Source organism: Ascaphus truei, chromosome 2 (assembly GCF_040206685.1).
Source record: "Ascaphus truei isolate aAscTru1 chromosome 2, aAscTru1.hap1, whole genome shotgun sequence".
In the NCBI taxonomy this organism is placed as follows: Eukaryota; Metazoa; Chordata; class Amphibia; order Anura; family Ascaphidae; genus Ascaphus; species Ascaphus truei.
Window position 1 is genome coordinate 217242593 of NC_134484.1, and position 21394 is coordinate 217263986.

The following is a 21394-nucleotide window of genomic DNA, read 5'->3' on the forward strand; positions in this document are numbered from 1 at the left end:
CTGGGGACTTTACTAAATAGACCCCATTATGGTTTTAATTTTGATTCATGTTCTTGTTTTTCTTATGAGATGAAGCAAGAAACAAAGGTACCTACTAAAGGTGATGACCATAACATCCTTTTTACAGGGTACATTAAAATAAACATTTTTATATTTGCTAGTGCTAATCTACTTAAAATCCTTTTGCTCACATACCTGTTGTTTTTTTCAATTATTTCCATTTTAAACTTACAATCAATACAATAGTTAGTGCTTGTGAAGATGGATTGGGCCAAAATGTATTACATTTAAACATGAGCTGGAAACAATAATTGGATCTATTCAAAGCAAGTTCTGGATTTTTTTTAAAATATATACTCTATGTTTGTATAGGCTTTTGTTATTTTGAACTTTTTAATTAATATGCTGAGGAACTATCAATATTTGATGTGGATATTATGGGCAGTAAGTGTTAAGAAGCCCATTAAATTGGTATTTTGTTTATTTATGTAAATGTAAAAAGATATCCATAACAAATATTTTAAGAATTCTGAGAATTTGTTTATGGTCAACGACAGATTAACTTTCATAAATTGGAGATATGTTACAAATTAAATATTGTTCCAAACACTATAAACATTTCATCCTTTTTGCTCTGTCGATTTGTGTCAATGTATCACGGTGCTTTGCTCCAATTTTGGGAATTGATTATGTGAGGACTAGGTGATGAGCAATACCATAATAAGATATCAAAGCTTGCACCTATATCTGATGCAGTTTTTCTTTCTATTTCCATCAGATAACTCCAACAGGTGTAATGTGGTGTTATCCTCTGTATCAAATATATGAAGCAAGATTAACAAGTTTGTTACATACGCTGCAGGCATACATTTACTCAGATGAAAATATGTGCTCCATTTTTCGAAGACAATTGAACATCTTGATCCTATAGTACCTGTACATAATTTTCTCCAATGATAGAGCACAAGCTACAGACACTGACATTTGGAAGCTTAAAAAGATTAGAAGTATACAATAATTAAAAAAAAAATGTTTTTCAATCATAATTAAAGACGCAAATTATTACTCTACAGTCAAATCTATCAAGCCTATATTTTAGAACTTTTTTATATATATATTTTTAGGTGCCTATGTGCTTCAGGTCAAAGCTACCGATGCAGATGACCCTACTTATGGAAACAGTGCAAGAGTGGTTTACAGCATTCTTCAGGGACAACCTTATTTTTCTATTGATCCTAAAACAGGTATTATCATTGTAAAATTATTATATTGCACAAGTAAGGTATGGAATGCATGATTTTTGTTGATATAAATGAAATATTTTAATTACTTTCCTTAGGTTTGTTGTCTCAACTGATGTTGAAAACTGTTATGTAATATTTCTTTTCTCATGTGTAAAGCTAAAGGAATTAATTGACATGTATAATACTCTAAACTCAAGCATGTTCCACTCTATGCCAAATTAGCAGCCATAATATATGGTCACAGAAAAAATATATAATTAGTACATTTTCTTTGTAACTTTAAGATGGTAATTTACTGGTTAAAATGCTTTCTATGGGATCAAAAGGGGTGTGTGTTGGAGACAAGTGAGAGAGAGGTCAGTATGGGAGAGAGAGAGAAAGGTGGGAAGTAGGGGAGGGAGAGGTGGGGGTGTTGGAGAGAGTGATGTGCTGGTGTGGGAAAGAGAGAGAAAGGTGGGGTGTGGGGGAGAGAGAAAGAAAGAAAGAGGTGCTAGTGTGGGAGAGAGAGAGGAGGGTGTGGGGGGATGTGAGAGAGAGGTGAGGTTGGAGAAAAAGAGAGAGAGAGCTGGGGGTGAGGGAGATAGAGAAAGAAGTGTGTTGTGGGCAAGAGAGAGAGAGAGAGAGAGAGAAAGAGAGAGAGAGAGAGAGAGAGAGAGAGAGAGAGAGAGAGAGAGAGATAAGGGTGCGGGAGAGAGATAAGGGTGTGGGAGAGAGATAAGAGAAATAGAGAAATATAGAGTTGAGGGAGAGAGGTACAGTAAAGGTGTGGGGGAGAGGGATGAAGAAAGAGAGAGAGGTCAGGGAGTGGATGATAGGGAGGAGGTAGGGGTGAGAGAGGGAGGGCATGTGAGTGATAGAGGGGTGTTATAGCCAGGCAGCTGACACCATGGGGGGGGATGTGGGTGGGAAAACTGTCTGTAGCCCTGGGTAATGACATGCAAATCACCATTCACATAGTATGAGCATATTCACGTCACAGCTTTGTCGGCACTTCGTGGGTTAACAAAGCATGAGACCAATTAGTGCAACCTCAAAAAAGAAAGAAAAGAATGAAAAAAAGAGCAAAAACAAAAAAGTTTAATATAGTGTAATATATTGCCAACATTGTTTTGAGTCAACATGAAAAGTGATTTGAAATACACTCACTTGAAATGCCTAGAATAAAGACACTGAGTTAATATTATGTATCCTGGTATTAGGTCACGTTGGGGTAGGATCACATCAGTTAGGATTTCTCATACTGTAGGAGACAAATGAAATTACGCACCCACATAGCGTGTATAGGTAATGTGTAATATGTAATGAATTGTAAGGCCGCCACCCACGGTGCCCGCTCCTGCTCTTACCTCCGCCGCCGGGGCGCGCGGCATCCTTTCCCGTGGCCTCTCCTCCCTTCCTCCATCTGCTCCCGCACATGCGCGCCGCCGGGGCAGACCCCTACGCGCGTCGACGGCTTTTGCCTTAATTCCTGGCGTTCTCCTGCCTCCCCTTCCGTCGCGGGCGTCGCGCGCATTGCGCGCACGCGCAAACGCCACTATGTCAATCTCCACTGCCGCCAATGTACTTGTTCCTCCCACACCTGCCCTGCATCCAGCCTCAGCCTATCAGCGCTCTACCTTCATCTGACCTCACCGCTGGTAGTTCTCATTGGCTCCTATCAGTATTTAGTGCTACCAGCCCAGAGCTGATTGCTGAGCATAGTCAGTCTCTGGTTGTGCTTGCTACAAGTTACTTCGCAGTCTGCTCTTGCATTCCGTTACAGATCCTTGCTTGAATCTGGACTCCCGACCTCTGGCACCCTCGAACCCCTGCTCGCCCTACGGACTTCTACCTTCTCCTCTCCTCGACCTTGGCTTTGGACTTCGACTACTCTTGATCTCTCCGACCCTGACTCTGGCAAGAACCTTTACGAATCTATACTCTCCTGCCCCAACCCAGCCTATCCACACTACTCTGCTTACCGGACCCGCTCACGTGGCTGTAGGGTGGCGGTTTTCCTGTATCCCCACATCGGCCTCGCGGTCCAGTCCAGACCATTTCGGAACAACTCAAATCTCTTCTGTCCTCTCCTGATACCACTGCCGCTCCTCCTGCTCCTATCTTCTCCCCGTCGGTACCTCAAATTCCACCTTCTGAACCTCGCCTACCCACTCCCAATCGCTATGCGGGAGAGCCTTCAGCATGTCGTGGCTTCCTGGGGCAGTGTTCCATCCAATTTGAGCTTCTACCCTCTCATTTTCCTTCTCCCCGTTCCAAGGTCGCGTACATTATCTCGCTGGTGACCGACGATGCCTTGGCCTGGGCTACACCCATATGGGAGCAACAGCCGGATCTGACTTCCAACCTGGACCGATTCTGTGCTGAATTCCGGAGGGTGTTCGATACACCAGGTAGGAGGTTAACAGACGCATCTTCTCTCCTCAATGTAATGAAGGGAAATCGCTCTGTGGCTCTCTACGCACTTGAATTCCGCACTATTGCAGCAGAAACAAGGTGGAATGATGAAGCGCTCGCCGCAGTGTTCTGGCAGGGCTTAAATGACTCCCTCAAAGACGAACTGGCCGCCCTGGAGCGACCTACAGCATTGGAGGAACTCATCGCGCTCTGTATCCGTATGGATCAGTGCTCCAAGAGCGAAGAGCAGAGAAAGGAAAGCATCAAAAAGGTATCCAACCCACTTCCTTCCCACATACAGCTCCAGGTGAGTCCGCCGCCGTATCTACTGAAGAACCCATGCAGCTGGGTGGGACCCGCCTCTCGTTGACAGAAAGACTACGCCGGCGTCGGGCGGGCCTCTGCCTTTTCTGCGGAAATAGTGGACACCTGGTGAGTACCTGTCCGTCCAAGTCGGGAAACGCCAGCCCCCAGTGAGTACTTTGGAGAACTACACTGGGTATGGTAATCTCTCCTTCCTCTCCCAAACTACCATCCAAGATACTCCTTCCTATAACCCTATCATGAGGCTTTGGGGACATCACCACACAGGCCTTCCTAGACTCCGGTTCTGGTGGAAACTTTGTAGATCAGGGTTTTGGTGAGAAGAACCAGATTCCTCTGATAGCCAAGGATCGGCCCGTGGGCCTTGAAGCCATTGATGGTAGGCCTTTGCAGCCTGCATTCATTTCACAGCAGACCATTCCCCTCCATCTCAAGATGACTGGTCACCATTCCGAACATATTCAGTTGGATGCCATCCACACGCCGGCTGTAGACGTGATATTGGGTCTTCCCTGGCTCCATAACCCCCAGATTGACTGGCTCCAGTCAGAACCCATCACCTGGAGAGACTGGCGTCGAGACATTTGTCTGGATTCGCCTAAGGCTCTAGTAGGTGCCACACGTCCGGAATCTAAGAATGCCCTCCTTCCGGACGCCTACTGGGAGTTCAGAGCGTCTTCAACAAAATTCAGGTGGAGGAATTACCACCCCATCGCGCCTACGATTGCCCGATCGATCTTCTTCCTGGCGCGATTCCCCCCAGAAGTTGTACCTACCCGCTTTCCCCTCCCGAGACCAAGGCGATGAAACTTTACATACAGCAGAACCTCCAGAGAGGCTGAATTCGTAAGTCTCCTTCTCTGGCAGGAGCAGGCTTCTTTTTTGTAAAGAAAAAGGATGGCACACTTCACCCTTGCATTGATTTTCGTGGCCTCAACAAGGTGACTGTCAAGAATCAGTATCCACGTCCCTTGATTGCCGAACTTTTCGACAGGTTACAAGGCGCTACTATCTTCTCCAAGCTGGATCTCCGGGGAGCCTACAACTTGGTTCGGATTCGTAAGGGAGATGAGTGGAAGACGGCCTTCAACACGCGGGATGGGCACTATGAGTACCTCGTGATGTCCTTCGGTCTCTGCAACGCGCCAGCCGTCTTCCAGGATTTCGTTAACGACATCTTCAGAGATCTTCTGGATCAACACGTGGTGGTCTACCTAAATGACATCCTTATATTCTCCCAGAATCCCCTGGAACATACTCGGCACGTCAAACAAGTACTTCAGAGGTTGCGGGAGAACCGTCTGTTCGCCAAACTTGAAAAATGCCAGTTCCACCAGTCATACACGTCATTTTTGGGATACATAATCTCAGACACTGGACTCGCGATGGACCCTACCAAGGGGAAATCTGTCTTGGATTGGCCCCGACCCCTCTCCCTGAAAGCGGTACAGAGGTTCTTAGGCTTTGCCAATTATTACCGCAGGTTCATAAAGAATTTTTCCACTTTGGTCGCACCCATCACAGCATTTACTCAGAAGAGCGCCAACCCCGCACTGTGGTCCCCCGAGGCCATCATGGCTTTTCAGGTTCTCAAGGAAGCCTTTGTCACAGCACCCATCTTGGTGCATCCTGATCTGGCACAACCCTTCACTCTCGAGGTGGATGCTTCGGACATAGGGGCAGGGGCGATCTTATCCCAAAGGAAGAACCCACAGGCCAGATTACATCCCTGTGCATTCTTTTCTAAGAAGTTCTCCACAGCAGAATGGAATTATGACGTGGGTAACCGTGAGCTCCTCGCGATTAAGATGGCCTTGGAGGAGTGGCGTCACCTGCTGGAGGGCGCCGAGTACCCCGTCACCATCCTTACAGACCATAAAAACCTCTTATATATTGAGACTGCCCGCCGTCTGAGAGCCCGGCAGCAATGTTGGTCCCTCTTCTTCACCCGGTTCAACTTCCTTATTTCATACCTCCCAGGTTCTACAAATGTTAAAGCGGACGCACTGTCTCGTCAATTCTCTGTAGAAGATAAAACCGAGGACCTCCAAGAGACTATCCTTCCTCCTAAATGTGTCCTGTCGGCCAATACCTTTGATGCACTGACGGAGATCACCAAGGTTCAAGATCAGATTCCTCAGGGTCTCAGGGTGCCAGTTGGATGACTCTTCACACCCCCTACCTTCCGCCAGAAGGTAATGCAATGGTGGCACGCGGCCAAGACGGCAGGTCACCCAGGGATCAAAAGGACTTTCGACCTCTTGCAACGAACCTTCTGGTGGCCAGGCATGCGCAAGGACATTCAGCATTTCGTCTCAGCATGTTCCACCTGCGCACAAAACATAATACCACGCAATAAAACTCTAGGACTCCTGCAACCCCTTCCCATTCCCGATCGACCATGGGAACATCTCTCGATGGACTTTATTGTCGACCTCCCCAAATCTAAGGGTATGGACATGATACTAGTAGTGGTCGACCGCTTTTCTAAACAAGCGCACTTTATCCCACTCAAAGGCCTACCCAGCGCCCCTAAACTTGCCGAGGTATTTGTGAGGGAAGTCTTCAGGCTCCATGGGTCACCCCAAACCATAGTCTCTGATCGTGGGTCGCAATTTATCTCGAGATTCTGGAGGGCCTTCTGTAAAAAACTTAACGTGGCGCTTCACTTCTCCTCTGGATACCACCCACAGACCAATGGTCAAACTGAACGAACCAATCAGTCCCTGGAGCAGTTCCTTCATTGTTTCATATCTGACTCTCAGGACAATTGGCTCGACCTACTCCCATGGGCAGAATTCGCTCATAATAATCTCAGGAATGAGTCCACACTACAGTCTCCATTCTTTTGTAATTATGGCTTTCATCCCTCCACCCTTCCTCAGTCTGGACCTAGTACAGGAGTTCCGGGTGCAGAAGAGAGGATTTGGGATCTTCATGCTTCCTGGTCTAGGATTCAGGAGAATCTCAGACGGGCCACGGCTATGCAGAAGAGACAGGCTGATCGCTATCGTCAGAAACCACCCAATTATGCCCCGGGTCAGAAGGTATGGCTATCCACAAAGAACATACGGTTAAGAGTCACATCCCCGATGCTGGCATCCCGATTTATCGGACCATTCTCTATATTGGAGAGGATTAATCCGGTTACCTACCAACTGAAACTACCTGCAACTATGAAGATTCCCTCTACCTTTCATTGCTCTCTATTAAAGCCATTCATACCCAATCCTCAGATCCGACATGGCACACCTCGTCCCAGACTGGTCAATGGACAAGAAGAGTTTAAGGTACAGTCCATCTTGGATTCTCGTATCTCAAGAGGAGGTCTCCAATATTTGGTACATTGGAGGGGTTTTGGACCTGAAGAGAGGGCATGGATTTCGCAGGACCAGGTACACGCTCCCAGCGTGGTCCGGGCATTTCATCTCAAATTTCTGCTTTAGCCTGGTATGGATCGTCTGGAGTCCGACCCTTAAAGGGGGGGTACTATAAGGCCGCCACCCACGGCACCCGCTCCTGCTCTTACCTCCGCCGCCGGGGCGCGCGGCGTCCGTTCTTGTGGCCTCTCCTCCCTTCCTCCATCTGCTCCCGCACATGCGCGCCGCCGGAGCAGAGCCCCGCTCGCGTCGATGGCTTCTGCCTTCCTTCCTGGCGTGCTCCCACCTGCCCTTCCATCGCGGGCGTCGCGCGCGTTGTGCACACGCGTGAACGCCACTATGTCCATCTCCACTGCTGCCAATGTACTTTTTCCTCCCACACCTGACCTGCATCCAGCCTCAGCCTATCAGCGCTCTACCTTCATCTGACCTCACCGCTGGTAGTTCTCATTGGCTCCTATCAGTATTTAGTGCTACCAGCCCAGAGCTGATTGCTGAGCATAGTCAGTCTCTGGTTGTGCTTGCTACAAGTTACTTCGCAGTCTGCTCTTGTATTCCGTTACAGATCCTTGCTTGAATCTGGACTCCCGACCTCTGGCACCCTCGAACCCCGGCTCGCCCTACGGACTTCTACCTTCTCCTCTCCTCGACCTTGGCTTTGGACTTCGACTACTCTTGATCTCTCCGACCCTGACTCTGGCAAGTACCTCTACGATTCTACACTCTCCTGCCCCGACCCAGGATATCCACACTACTCTGCTTACCGGACCCGTTCATGCGGCTGTAGGGCAGTGGTTTTCCTGTATCCCCACCTCGGCCTCGCGGTCCAGTCCGGTTTGTGGTGAGCACTCCTATAGTCCCGTGACATGAATATAATGTATAAAAGAAGTTAGCTCAGTTCAACTGACAATGTTACAAAAGTTAAAAGCGTTGAAAAAGTGTAGCATAGAATGGATCGGACAGCCAACAGATGCATATAAAAGTCTCCAGTATCACGTGTGTGTTGCTGGTTTCTGACATCACTTTCTTCTTGTCATGTCTGGCTCTATCATCAATGCTTCATCACTTTATGCTTTTCACAGGTACACGTAAATCCTGCTTCCTCAGATTGTATCTTGTTCTCTTTGTCGAGCTTAATAGAGACCTAACAATTAACCCTGTGACTCAACAACCACATTTAACAACCACACTCAACAACCACATTTTATGCTGACGTGTGTGTGTGTGTCTGTGTATGTATATATCAAAAAAACATACAGTGGCGCCAATAGATATATTGGTGATAAAATAGAACTATATCAGTCCAATTGTATTATAAAGAAATCATAAGCAGTAATGAATAAAAACAATACTAATCTACTCCCAAATTGTTATCCAGTCCATATATTACGCTTGAATTAGGTTGAAGGCAGCTTTCAGATGGGAGAACCATATCCAAGGAAATCTAAAAAACAAAAGGAGAAAGCGCATGGCCCATAGCGTAAAAAACGTTTGATTTAATAACAAATATAAAAATTGAGGGAAACAAGCTCACTCACAAACGAACAAATAATAAAGGCATTTGACTATCACCACCACGGGAACCGCAAAGTGTAACCTCCAAAGCAGAGATGTTCCACACGCTGTTAGCAGTTAGTCCAATAGTCCAGACCTCGTGTCAAAGTCAGTGTATCTGACGAAACGCGCCAGGAGGGCAGCGATGGACATACGTCATCACTGTGGGCCGGCCAGCTTGTAACGAGCGTCCTTCCCTGCTGCTTGATACACCACTACAGGTTCGGATGAGAGCCTATCTGGTAGGAAGAGCCTGATTACGCAGAACTTTTAAACTGATCATAATCACTTGATCCACGAGGTCTGGACTATTGGACTAACTGCTAACAGCGTGTGTAACATCTCTGCTGTGGAGGTTACACTTTGCGGTTCCCGTGGTGGTGATATTCAAATGCCTTTATTATTTGTTCGTTTCTGAGTGAGCTTGTTTCCCTCAATTTTTATATTTGTTATGAAATCAAACGTTTTTTACGCTATGGGCCGTGCGCTTTCTCCTTTTGTTTTTATATATATATATATATATATATATATATAAAAGCAAACATCACAGCTTGCACTCAATGTTATGGTCATATAGACAGATGCTAGTCTCAAATAATAGAAAAACAACATTACCATTCTCTAGTCCGGTAAAGAAAGACTGCACTCGGTTCAGTAATAATGAAAATCTGTATAGGGCATCTGAATAGAAAAGATAAATCACCCAATCTATATATATATATATATATAATGTCTTTAGTTATACTGCACCGACACACTTTATTCGAGCAAATACCCGGTATGTACCTGGCAGATACCTGGAATGCGCCGCTCCTCACCTCTGACAAGCCCCGTTGCATTTGCCTTCCCAGCCTGGGTTCATGCCTGGCTGACGGGCGGCTGATCTGTTAAATGATAATGATTAGGATTTAATAGGCTGCAATGCTTCGCGTGTCTACCAGATGGCATAAATTCATGAATTGTAATGCAGTATATATATATATACTGTGCAGTATTGCAGCCAGCGGGAATAAAATGCTTCAATCCCTGCTTGGAAAATACCTCAATGCACTCTGGCAGAAAACAGTCACAAACCTCAATACACCCGGGTATACCCGAATTCGTGGGACTAGCCGAGCTCGAATAAAGTGTGTCGCCAGTGTATAGCGCCATAATGTACATAAAGTGGCGGCCGCCCTTAGTCTACGGCGGCCGCCTCTGCGGTTAATTTTCAAATGCGTTAAGACGCGGGCTTTTTTTTTTCTTTCCAGCGCCGCAGGCGCTTCCATTGTTCAGCGCCATTAGGCGCTGATTGGAGAACCGGCCGCGCGCGGCCGTGAGATGCGGGTGCCGAGCGGCCAATTCCGGACGAAAAAAAAAAAATGAGAAACAAACTTTAGATTAAGCTTAGCCGCGGCTGTAGCACTTCACAGTAGTAATGCAAGTAAATAAATAACAAATAATATAAATAACAGGTCATGGGAATAAGTGCTTCAGACATAAAAGTAACATTAAGGAAGAGGAGTCCCTGCTCTGAGGAGCTTACAATCTAATATATATATACTTAGTTAAATTATGGTGGGTAAAAAAAGTGACAAATACCCTCCACAGCAAAGCATATAGCAAATAGAAATATGTATGCAAATTAGTCTGTCTTAGACAGGTCTGCAACCATGCCTTTCACCATTATCACCTAGCACACAGCACTTCCACTGCAGCAAGGGATTCTGGGAAATGACATGCAAATGAGCAAACAGTGCCACCTTTTGCTTCAAAACCATTAACATGGTTCCCTATAGGCTTAAGCTTGCTGCATGGTCACAGCTTTGAGCACAATCAGGGTTAAGATGCATAACCAGTAAACCCACCCACAGACAGCTGTTTCAACCTTAATGGGTCTCATCACTGTATATATATATATATATACATATATATATATATATATAAATATATATATATATATATATATGTAGCCCCCTGTAAACAGCTCAGGCTTTACCTATCTTCCTTCTACTGTGATAAGTCCTGTTAAGATCAGGCGCCAGTAATCATCATGGGTTTTCCCACTTCATAGCCCTAACCTGAGTGGTAGACGCAGGCCTGGACTCTGCTGCAGGCGTGAGCAAGAGGGGAGGCTCTGCTGACACCATGAGGGGAGGGGCTAGCTCTATATTTAGCAGCCAACTCCGGTAAGTTGGGTGTTGTTCTTTTTCTGTGCTTTGGTGCTGTGTTCCTCTCTTTTGATGGTCCTTCGGAAGAGAGAGTAGCTTAGGAAGAGTTCGAGTGAACAGTGATATCGAGAGTCTAGAGTTGCTGAGTATTATGCCGTAAGCCACGAATCCTGCGGAACGGTCCGAGGAGTATCAGGAGGCTGAGGGCTCCCCAGTGCAGCGTGCCAGATGAGAGCGAGAGGAACTGAAACAATCAGCATCTATAAGTAGAGCTGATAGAATCATAGACTGGTGGACCAATGCCCTCACCCCGCTGCCAGGGGTGATGGGGGGGGGGAAATTCAAGACCCACCTTGAGGCTAACTTCGGAGGTGGGCCACGGGGTATTGAAGCCCTAGCTCAGACCATCCTGTCGGAAGAGTGACTTGGAGGGAAGGAGAGGAGGTGAGCGGTGTGTACCTAGTCCTGGTGATTGTATTGCGGCTGCTGGAAGCCTTATCATTGGGATATCGTTGCTCTGTCAAATAAAGAGACTTTTCTGCACCCGTAAAGACTGTGTGTGATTTGGAGAGTATAACCCTGGGACCTGAGGGGTTCTTCTGTACCGGTCCTGTCCCATTACCCTGGGAGTATAGAAGATGGAGGCGCTGCACCACTAAGAGATCATGGAGGCTATCACCACAGAAGCCCAGTCCTGGCTCCCCCACCACACCGCGGGAAGCTCAGACCCTCCTGTTCCTCACAGGTACGCACCACACCGCATGTAATCAGCCCCATGTACCCTAGACACCACCGAAGAGTCTGGGGGGGTGGGGAAGCAGGGTTATATTTGGAGGCGCTGCTGAGATGATATCTATCAGAACAGGACCGGCTTATAGTGAGGCGGAACAGGCAGACTAAGATGCACTCTCCCGGCAGGTGTTTTAAGCAGGTAGCGTGAGGCAACTGGGGGGGTCATAGCGGTAACCAATCCGGGGACCATGGCCCAGGGCCCGCGTTACGCAGGGGTTGATAGTTAGAGCTGATCAAGTCCCTTGAGGCGTGTAGCGTGAGGCAACTGGGGGGGTCAGCCTGTTAACCAGCCCAGGGACCATGGCCCAGGGCCGCTATCGTGGCCAAAAGCAGGAGACGCCCGTACCTAGACAAGAGGTATCTTAGCTATCACCCGCACCACAGAGCACTTGCACGTAAATATCAGAAGTACAGTGCATAGGAGGAGAGGAGTTCCGTTGAGCTTGGGGTACCAGCCACCTCAATTTAGTGGGTCACATACAGTATGAAGATGCAGAGTCCACATTTGAGGGAAAACATGGTCTAGGTACGAGATACCCGTTAGACATGGAGAGTAGGGCACAGGCACATTTGGAGGGAGTATCCAAGATGGCGGCCATCCTTACATGTGCTCCGTGGAGAGGCGAGCTAAAATGGCGGTTCCCGCCGAACCTGGAGCAAGCACGTGAGATTTGCAAAAGGACTGTGAGACAGTTGTGGCGGGAAGTGTGCAAGAGTCTGGCGCCAAACCCAGATTTCTTGCACGAGGAGCGGAGTGGCGCGAAAGTCGAAAGGCCACATCATGCTGACAAGGAAAAGACCCCGCCTCTGGATTCCACCAGAGGGAGGGGGCCCACAAAGAGCCAATCAGGAAGGTCCTCCCCCGGGAAGTGAGGGACCGGAGACCTGAGCGAGGAGCGTCACATTTGTCTGGCATTCAAGGAGCAAGGAGCTAGAAAACCGAGTTGTCTTCCCTCTGAACGAACCATGTCAGAGATAAGTACCTCCATTCACCATGTACCTGGAGGCCTACTGGTCATGGCAGTAGCGGAGCACGAATATGTTCGGTGCTTGTGTGTGCACTTCGGACTACCCGGCGCGGTACCAAGTACCAAGGCCCGATGTGCTAAATGTGGCACGTTTTACTTGTGGCCAACCGAACCGCAGGATTTGTTCGGCACGCCATGGGGTGCCTCTCCAGGAACTTTGACGGAGGTGGCGGACGACACAGAAAAGACTGCCCTGGGTCCCCGTTATACCATTTTGGGAGGAACCAAGGCCCAGCTAGTTATCGAACTAAGCAAGCTAGACACTCAGACAAGCGCGACCCCAAGGGAGGTACAAAACGAGGACATTTTGTACCTATATCCACGGGTTGTATCGTTGAAGAACCAGGTGACTCCCCAGCGGAGGAACCGATCGTGATTTCTTCGGAGGAGGAGATGGGTGTAATATTGGTGGCAATGCGCCTACCCGCGAACCACCCCAAAGGCATCAAAAGAGAACAGACAAGTCTGAGGACCATCCGACGGCGAACGCTGGTGCGGCCGGAGGCCCATACGAGTCCCACCGCCGTGGTGACTCCCAGTGCAACGGAGACCGAGACGATCCTATCGGAGCCCGATGTCATCAAAAAGCAGCGGAGTGGTAAGGAGACCCCACCACCCCCTTAATCCTGCCAGGCACAGACCGCACTCGCAGTGAACGAGAAAGAGAGGCTTGAGGCCTACTTATTCGATCGTGTACCGGAGTTTCCACCGCCGCCCCCGCCGGTCCTCGACGCACGGCTGGTGCGTGACCCCGGGGTTGATGGGGACTCTGCCGGCGATTCGGATAACCGCTGTTCCCGTTTCACTGGGGGAAAGAAAAGCCCGGGAGGAGTGTTCTCCTCTCAGAGCATAGACAGCGCCATTGCCCTGGCTATTCTACGGAGTCGAGGCCCCTCCCGAGAGACCCAAAGTATGAGGGGGAGTGCCGCTAAGAAAAAGTTCGTTGGGCGGGGTGTAACCCGTTTGCTGGACAATGTTCTGGACGTTTCTCCAACCCCAGCCCTTAGCCCCCCTGCCCCGGCCACTGCCAATGCCCCGTCACGAGTGATGCCACCGGGACCTACCAGGGATAAATTATGTAAAAACACCAAATACTCCAAGGACTTGCGGGATTGGGAGTTGAGTGAGGAAGGGTCTGAGGGGGAGATACCGTATTCAAGTGTTATACCTGTACCTAACCCTGTGTCATTTTCTCCTGCAGCTAAAGGGAGAGACCGAGAGTCTCACACTCCAGTAGAGACTGGTGTCACGGTAGCTTGTGACAGGTTGTAATTTACACCAAAACTATATATAAATATACATATACCTGGGTTTGAACTGGGATGAGACTTAGATATGATAAAATGTCATTTATTCCTTGATAAAGGTGAACACAACAGATATGTACAAATAACAGGCAAAATATAGACACTTACGTAAAATGGAAATGATGAAGCAGTCACAGCTGGACTGGCAGTTCATACAGCACTCTTCATAGTCATCAAGACACCCAAAAGCATGAAAAGACCTCTGGCAGGAAGACAGTGCATAGCATTTCTCTCAGCAAACAAGATGGTATAGAACAGACTGAACACTTGAAGAACTTGCAAAACATGAACAACAATGGATAAGGGCTTGACAACAGATTATATACCTTTTGTGGCCCTATCCATAACCTTAAGTACAGGGGATTGGTTTTCAATTACCTCCAGCCACTCACTAACGTGGGAAAGCATTCTGACCCATGCCCCCCTGCTGGTTGGCACATGCGCAGTAGAACTCTGGGGTCTCATTTCTGTAGCCCCACATATGCAAAGGGAATACCAGCCAGTCTACCCATTTGGCTTTCTGGCAGGAAAACCTTTGTTGGAAGGTGTTAAATGGAACACTTAGAAACTGCTCTGGTTTGAGCTTCCTCCGCCCTTAGGTAAACAGGGAGGGTGACAAGACCCTTTGAACAGCACTCAAATCCTAGACATTAGGGCGCCTCTTGGGGCCATCTGCTATCTTGGTGGACAAAGGAATTTCCCCTAAGTCTTTGTCCCTACCTTGGGACACAGTATCAAACATAAAACATAAACGTATTAAAATATCCGGTTCTATTGGGTCTAGCAGTTCTAATGGCTGGAACTGGGGCACCATATGATCCAAAAAGCGACTTGCTACGACCTATGGAGCCGGAGTTACACAAATGCACATTAAATCATTTTTCATTTTAATACAAAAATCTCCGCTAAAAGAAATCTCAGCTTTTCACTAAATCCCCATTGAAAACAACGGGCTCCGCCGCCATGGGTTTCAATGGAGCAATGGAGCAACTCCGCCATTGTAGTCAATGGGGTTTCCTACCATAGACTTTCAATGGGGAACCGCCGCCATTGAAGTCTATGAGAAAATCCACAAATCTTTACAGTCGTCCATACTCCGTCTGGTTGGTCTGAGGGGGCTGGAAATGGGCATGCATTAAAGCCGGAACCTTGGCTACATGTCACCCAAATCCCATCCCTCTGGGCATTCCAGAACCGGAGATATGGACTTACACATTTCAACATTTTACACTTAGTCATTTTTTCACCATGCGGCTTTTCCCTCATTAGAATCAATGGGAAAAAGTCCCGAACTTTCAAGGGGGTCCATACTCTGTCGGGTTCGTCCAAGAGGGTCAAGGATGGTTCTGCAGTGATGCCGGAGCAGTGACTACAGATACCCCAAACCTTGATCCTCTGGTCCCTCCGGAACCGGAGATATGGATTCCTAAAATTCAGCATTTCACACTTAGTCATTTTTCTGAGCCGTTTCTGCCGCCGCCGGCAAAGCCTATGGCGCGACCCGCTCTATCTGGTTTGACCCTTATCGGGGGTCCAGGATTCGGGGACCCGGTTGTGGTCGAGTGGGGGGAAGCCTAGGAACTATGGGCAAAAAGAATTTTATTTCTAGGGCCCCCAGAACAGTTTATTCCCACGCCAATTAACGTTGAACTTGACTCAAGTGATTTGAACTCTTTTAAAGGACATTGTATCCGCTTTGCGGTTAAGCGGTTTGGAAGGCAGCCAACTCATTCCTGAAAAGCTCTTTCGAGGGTTTCTCCATTGAAGTCAATGAGCCCATAGACTTTCAATGGGAAACCGCCGCTCTCCCTCTCGGACGCCATCTGCTGGTCTTCTCAGGAACCGGACTTCACAGCAAGATTCACCATTAAAAAGCAGTGAGCCCTAATGGCTGCTTATGGGAACCTGCAAAATGGTGCCTGAAAAAGCGGGAAAACTTCACAAAGAGCTATAATCATTAAAGGACTATTAACCCTTGTGCTCCCGGATGGATTCTAGTGTGTGTGTGATGCAGACACTGACTAACACAGACATTACAATGGAACAGGGGACCAGGGGAAAATACAGTTACAGGTCATAACAAGGGTTAAATCACATTTCTGGACCTCAGTCAAGTTAACCCCTTGTCTCCCTGGTACGGTCAGGGGTGGACAAATGGGGTGCAACCCCTTTAATACTGGGCCACCCCCTTTCTCCCTCTACACCTCCCCTGCTCAATGGAGCCTGGTGCCTCAGTCGCCTCCCCCAGGCCCTGGGGTACCACTGGCACCCTTGACGCAATCAATAAGTCCTGAGGGATTGGCCTGGCAACATTTTCCTCCGGCATTGTCCAGTACATTGTCCTGGCCACAGTGGATTGTAAAGTCCAGATCTTGGGGAGCAGGGCTCCACCTTGGCTGCCGGGCATTCTCCTTTGCCTCCCTCTGCCCCCCACCCAGTGCCTTGGGAACCAAGTCCATGGTGAAGGGGCCCCGGTGCAGTCCAGGCTGCACACTGCCCAGAGACTGGCATGTCTCTGCATCTGCAGGAGACCAGCTATCCAGCACAGACCGTCGCTTTCCTGTCAACCAAGTCTGGGAAAGGGCTATGTCACTATTCTGTAGGGACCCTACCTGCCCTGGCTCTGTGCCACCCTGTAGCTGCTCTGCTATACTCCTGATTATCCTCTCTGGCTGCCTATCTACCCACAGCCTCTCCTTTGGGAATCCAGGGGGTTCTGTCAGAGGGGTCACTCCTGGCCAGTCAGAACAAGGGACCTTCTGCCTACCTAGCCCATCCCTAGCTTCTGCCAGCTGCCTAACACCCCACTGACCTCCTATCTCCCCCTGCTCCACGGTGCCTCCCTGCCTAGCCTCCCCTAGGCCCAGCACCTCAGCCTGCTGCTTACCTCCCTGCAGCCCACCTGCACTCCTCTCCTCCCTGGGCAATCCTACCCCAGGCCCTGGAACTACCTGAGTGCACCTATCTCCCTGACCTTGTCTCCCTCTTACCAGGGATGAGCTCAGGGGCATCTCTCCAGATGCAACCGCCTTAGCTCTTGGCTGGCAGGTATCCCTGTGGTAGCACAAGCCTGCCACTGCCCCGGATACCCCTAGCCCATAGCCAGGCTGCAACAGGGGGCTGCCGATCTGAGAAACTGTCTGGCTCACTTGCTGCCTTCCCTCCCCGGTTCCCACTGGCCCACCCAACCCTCTCCCAGGCAATCCTACCCTAGAGCTGGGTGCTAACGGGGCTAGCCCCTCTCCCTGAAGCTGTGCCCCCATTACCGGAGGTGAGCTCAGGGTTGCTGGTGCAGATGCACCCACCTTAGCTTCTGGCTGGCAGGTAATCTGGGGGTGGTCTAACTGTGCCACAACCCCTGGTACCTTCAGCCCATAGCAAGGCTGCAACAGTGGGGCTCTTAACTGAGAGTCCCCTTGCCGCTCCGCCCAGGTAATGGGGAAGCCTGGCGGCCCTACAAGCTGCCCTTCCTTCACCACCCCTGAGAACTGATGCTGGCTACCTACCTGCAGCCTCCCCTCACTCCGCTTCTCCCTAGCTAATCCTAACCTGGATCCTAGGGACCCCTGAGTGAGGCCATCTCCCTGACACTGTCTCCCCATTACCGGGGATGAGCTCAGGGTTGCTGGTGCAGATGCACCCACCTTAGCTCTTGGCTGGCAGGTAATCCGGGGGTGGTCTAACTTTGCCACAACCCCGGACACCTCCAGCCCATAGCGAGGCTGCAACAGTGGGGCTCTTAACGGAGAGTCCCCTTGCTTCTCCGCCCAGGTAATGGGGAAGCCTGGTGGCCCTACAAGCTGCCCTTCCTTACCCTCCCCTGAGATCTGCTGCTGGCTACTTACCTGCAGCCTCCCCTCAATCCGCATCTCCCTAGCTAATCCTAACCTGGATCCTAGGGACCCCTGAGTGAGGCCATCTCCCTGACACTGTCTCCCCATTACCAGGGATGAGCTCAGGGTTGCTGGTGCAGATGCACCCACCGTAGCTCTTGGCTGGCAGGTAATCCGGGGGTGGTCTAACTTTGCCACAACCCCGGACACCTCCAGCCCATAGCAAGGCTGCAACAGTGGGGCTCTTAACTGAGAGTCCCCTTGCTGCTCCGCCCAGGTAATGGGGAAGCCTGGCTGCCCTACAAGCTGCCCTTCCTTCCCCTCCCCTGGTACCCCTATCTCCTGCCACCCCCCGGTCACCCCTAGAGTGAAACAACAGGGTACAGTCATAGGGAGAAATAAGTCAGGGTCAGTCTGCGACTTGGTCTGGCTTACCTTGCTGGTCCCCGCAGAGACCGCCGCCTTCGTTGGTCCCAATTGCAGGGGGACTGGAGCGGCCGCCGCCGGCCCCATCTGGGCTGGGCAGCACCGGGCCGCTGTCGCAACAGCGCCCGGGTTGGGTACAGGTAAAACGGTGCAGGACAAGGGTCCCAGGTCTTTGTTGAGGAACACAGCTCCATGCAAACTTGGTAAAATAGCCCCCTCCCGCAAACCCTGTCCCTCCCCCCAAATAAAACTGCCGCCGGCAGGATGCCGGAGTGGCGGCTTCTTCTCTGCCGCCGCCGCTGGTTCTCCGCCGGGATCAGGTGGATGGCCGCTGCTCTCCGCCGCTGTTGCTGATGCAGCCCGTCCATGTTCTCCAGGAGACGTCCCAAGGAGTGTTGTCGCCCCGGCTGGGCGGGAGCCATCAGAGGATGCCGCTAACTGGGTCATCTTTTCCGCAGCTCGTGAGCGTTGGCCCTGAGGGGCTTCTTCGTCTGACCGCGCACGATCAGGGCACTGGGCATTATTGTGGCCCATTTGTTGGCAGTGCCGCAGCAGCTGCCGGTGCTTCTCCGCCACCGGTGGACTAACCCCAGCAAGGGGCAACGGAGTCCAGAGCGGAGTTGCCTAAGCACCAGGCTCAGGGAGGGGATAAGCGGGTCGGTGCGGTACCGACGCCAGGAACTGGGTCCACTTCGCCGGGAACCACATCTTGCCCAACGCACACTCCAGTGCTAGCTCTTTCAGGGAAAATGGACGGGCCACTGCAACGGCCATTACCTCTCCTGGTGCAAGACTTCCATGGTTTCCAAGACCACCCGCTCCCTCCACAAGTCTCTGCCGTCCCGGAGCTGGGTCCCTTCCCTGCTTTCCGGGCGGTGTGATGGTTACAGCAGCTGCAGCTGTGGATCTTTGCTCAGCCTGCCGGGTTTCATGCTCACCGATTGCTGTCTCTCTCTCAGCCTTGCTGGCTGCTGGTCCCCGCGCCGACTTGATGCACTCCTCTGGTCTCGGTGCCCGGCTCCAGTCAGACGGATGGCCGGCACTTTGGTTCTGGAGGCAATGCTTCTCACAAGTAGGGGAACAGTGAGGAGGTGCCATATCTTGTGTTATATGTTGTACACTGTGTGTTCAATATCTTTAGTCCCAGGAACTTGCAATTACCATCAAGTTCCCACTGGATCACAGTACCCCGCAGAATACTGTAATCCAGGTCCAGTTCAGTCCCGCCAGCTGCCACCAGTTAATTACAAGCTTGTCACAGTAGCTTGTGACAGGTTGTAATTTACACCAAAACTATATATAAATATACATATACCTGGGTTTGAACTGGGACAAGACTTAGATATGATAAAATGTAATTTATTCCTTGATAAAGGTGAACACAACAGATATGTACAAATAACAGGCAAAATATAGACACTTACGTAATATGGAAATGATGAAGCAGTCACAGCTGGACTGGCAGTTCATACAGCACTCTTCATAGTCATCAAGACACCCAAAAGCATGAAAAGACCTCTGGCAGGAAGACAGTGCATAGCGTTTCTCTCAGCAAACAAGATGGTATAGAACAGACTGAACACTTGAAGAACTTGCAAAACATGAACAACAATGGATAAGGGCTTGACCACAGATTATATACCTTTTGTGGCCCTATCCATAACCTTAAGTACAGGGGATTGGTTTTCAATTACCTCCAGCCAATCACTAACGTGGGAAAGCATTCTGACCCATGCCCCCCTGCTGTTTGGCACATGCGCAGTAGAACTCTGGGGTCTCATTTCTGTAGCCCCACATATGCAAAGGGAATACCAGCCAGTCTACCCATTTGGCTTTCTGGCAGGAAAACCTTTGTTGGAAGGTGTTAAATGAAACACTTAAAAACTGCTCTGGTTTGAGCTTTCTCCGCCCTTAGGTAAACAGGGAGGGTGACAAGACCCTTTGAACAGAACTCAAATCCTAGACATTAGGGCGCCTCTTGGGGCCATCTGCTATCTTGGTGGACAAAGGAATTTCCCCTAAGTCTTTGTCCCTACCTTGGGACACAGTATCAAACATAAAACATAAACGTATTAAAATATCCAGTTCCATTGGGTTTAGCAGAACCAAACTTCCCAGTTCTAATGGCCGGAACTGGGGCACCATATGATCCAAAAAGCGACTTGCTATGACCTATGGAGCCGGAGTTACACAAATGCACATTAAATCATTTTTCATTTTAATACAAAAATCTCCGCTAAAAGAAATCTCAGCTTTTCACTAAATCCCCATTGAAAACAACGGGCTCCGCCGCCATGGGTTTCAATGGAGCAACTCCGCCGTTGTAGTCAATGGGGTTTCCTACCATAGACTTTCAATGGGGAACCGCCGCCATTGAAGTCTATGAGAAAATCCACAAATCTTTACAGTCGTCCATACTCCGTCTGGTTGGTCTGAGGGGCTGGAAATGGGCATGCATTAAAGCCGGAACCTTGGCTACATGTCACCCAAATCCCATCCCTCTGGGCATTCCAGAACCGGAGATATGGACTTACACATTTCAACATTTTACACTTAGTCATTTTTTCACCATGCGGCTTTTCCCTCATTAGAATCAATGGGAAAAAGTCCCGAACTTTCAAGGGGGTCCATACTCCATCGGGTTTGTCCAAGAGGGTCAAGGATGGTTCTGCAGTGATGCCGGGGCAGTGACTACAGATACCCCAAACCTTGATCCTCTGGTCCCTCCAGAACCGGAGATATGGATTCCTAAAATTCAGCATTTCACTTAGTCATTTTTCTGAGCCGTTTCTGCCGCCACCGACAAAGCCTATGGCGCGACCCGCTCTATCTGGTTCGACCCTTATCGGGGGTCCAGGATTCGGGGACCCGGTTTTGGTCGAGTGGGGGGCAGCCTAGGAACTACTGCACCGACACACTTTATTCGAGCAAATACCCAGTATGTACCTGGCAGATACCTGGA

The 21394-nt window shown here is 49.6% G+C and overlaps 1 protein-coding gene across 2 annotated transcripts in view; it reads left to right on the forward strand.

The window, feature by feature from the left end:
- The window catches only part of CDH12 (cadherin 12), a 1010774-nt gene that overhangs the window by 657922 nt on the left and 331458 nt on the right, over positions 1-21394 (forward strand). The window contains exon 4 of one of the 2 annotated variants that reach the window (XM_075585915.1): positions 1125-1244. The exons of the other annotated variant lie outside the window; for it this stretch is intronic. Within the exon in view, the coding sequence (XP_075442030.1) occupies positions 1125-1244 (120 nt within the window). The remainder of the gene's footprint in view (positions 1-1124; positions 1245-21394) is intronic. 2 annotated transcript variants of the gene reach the window in all.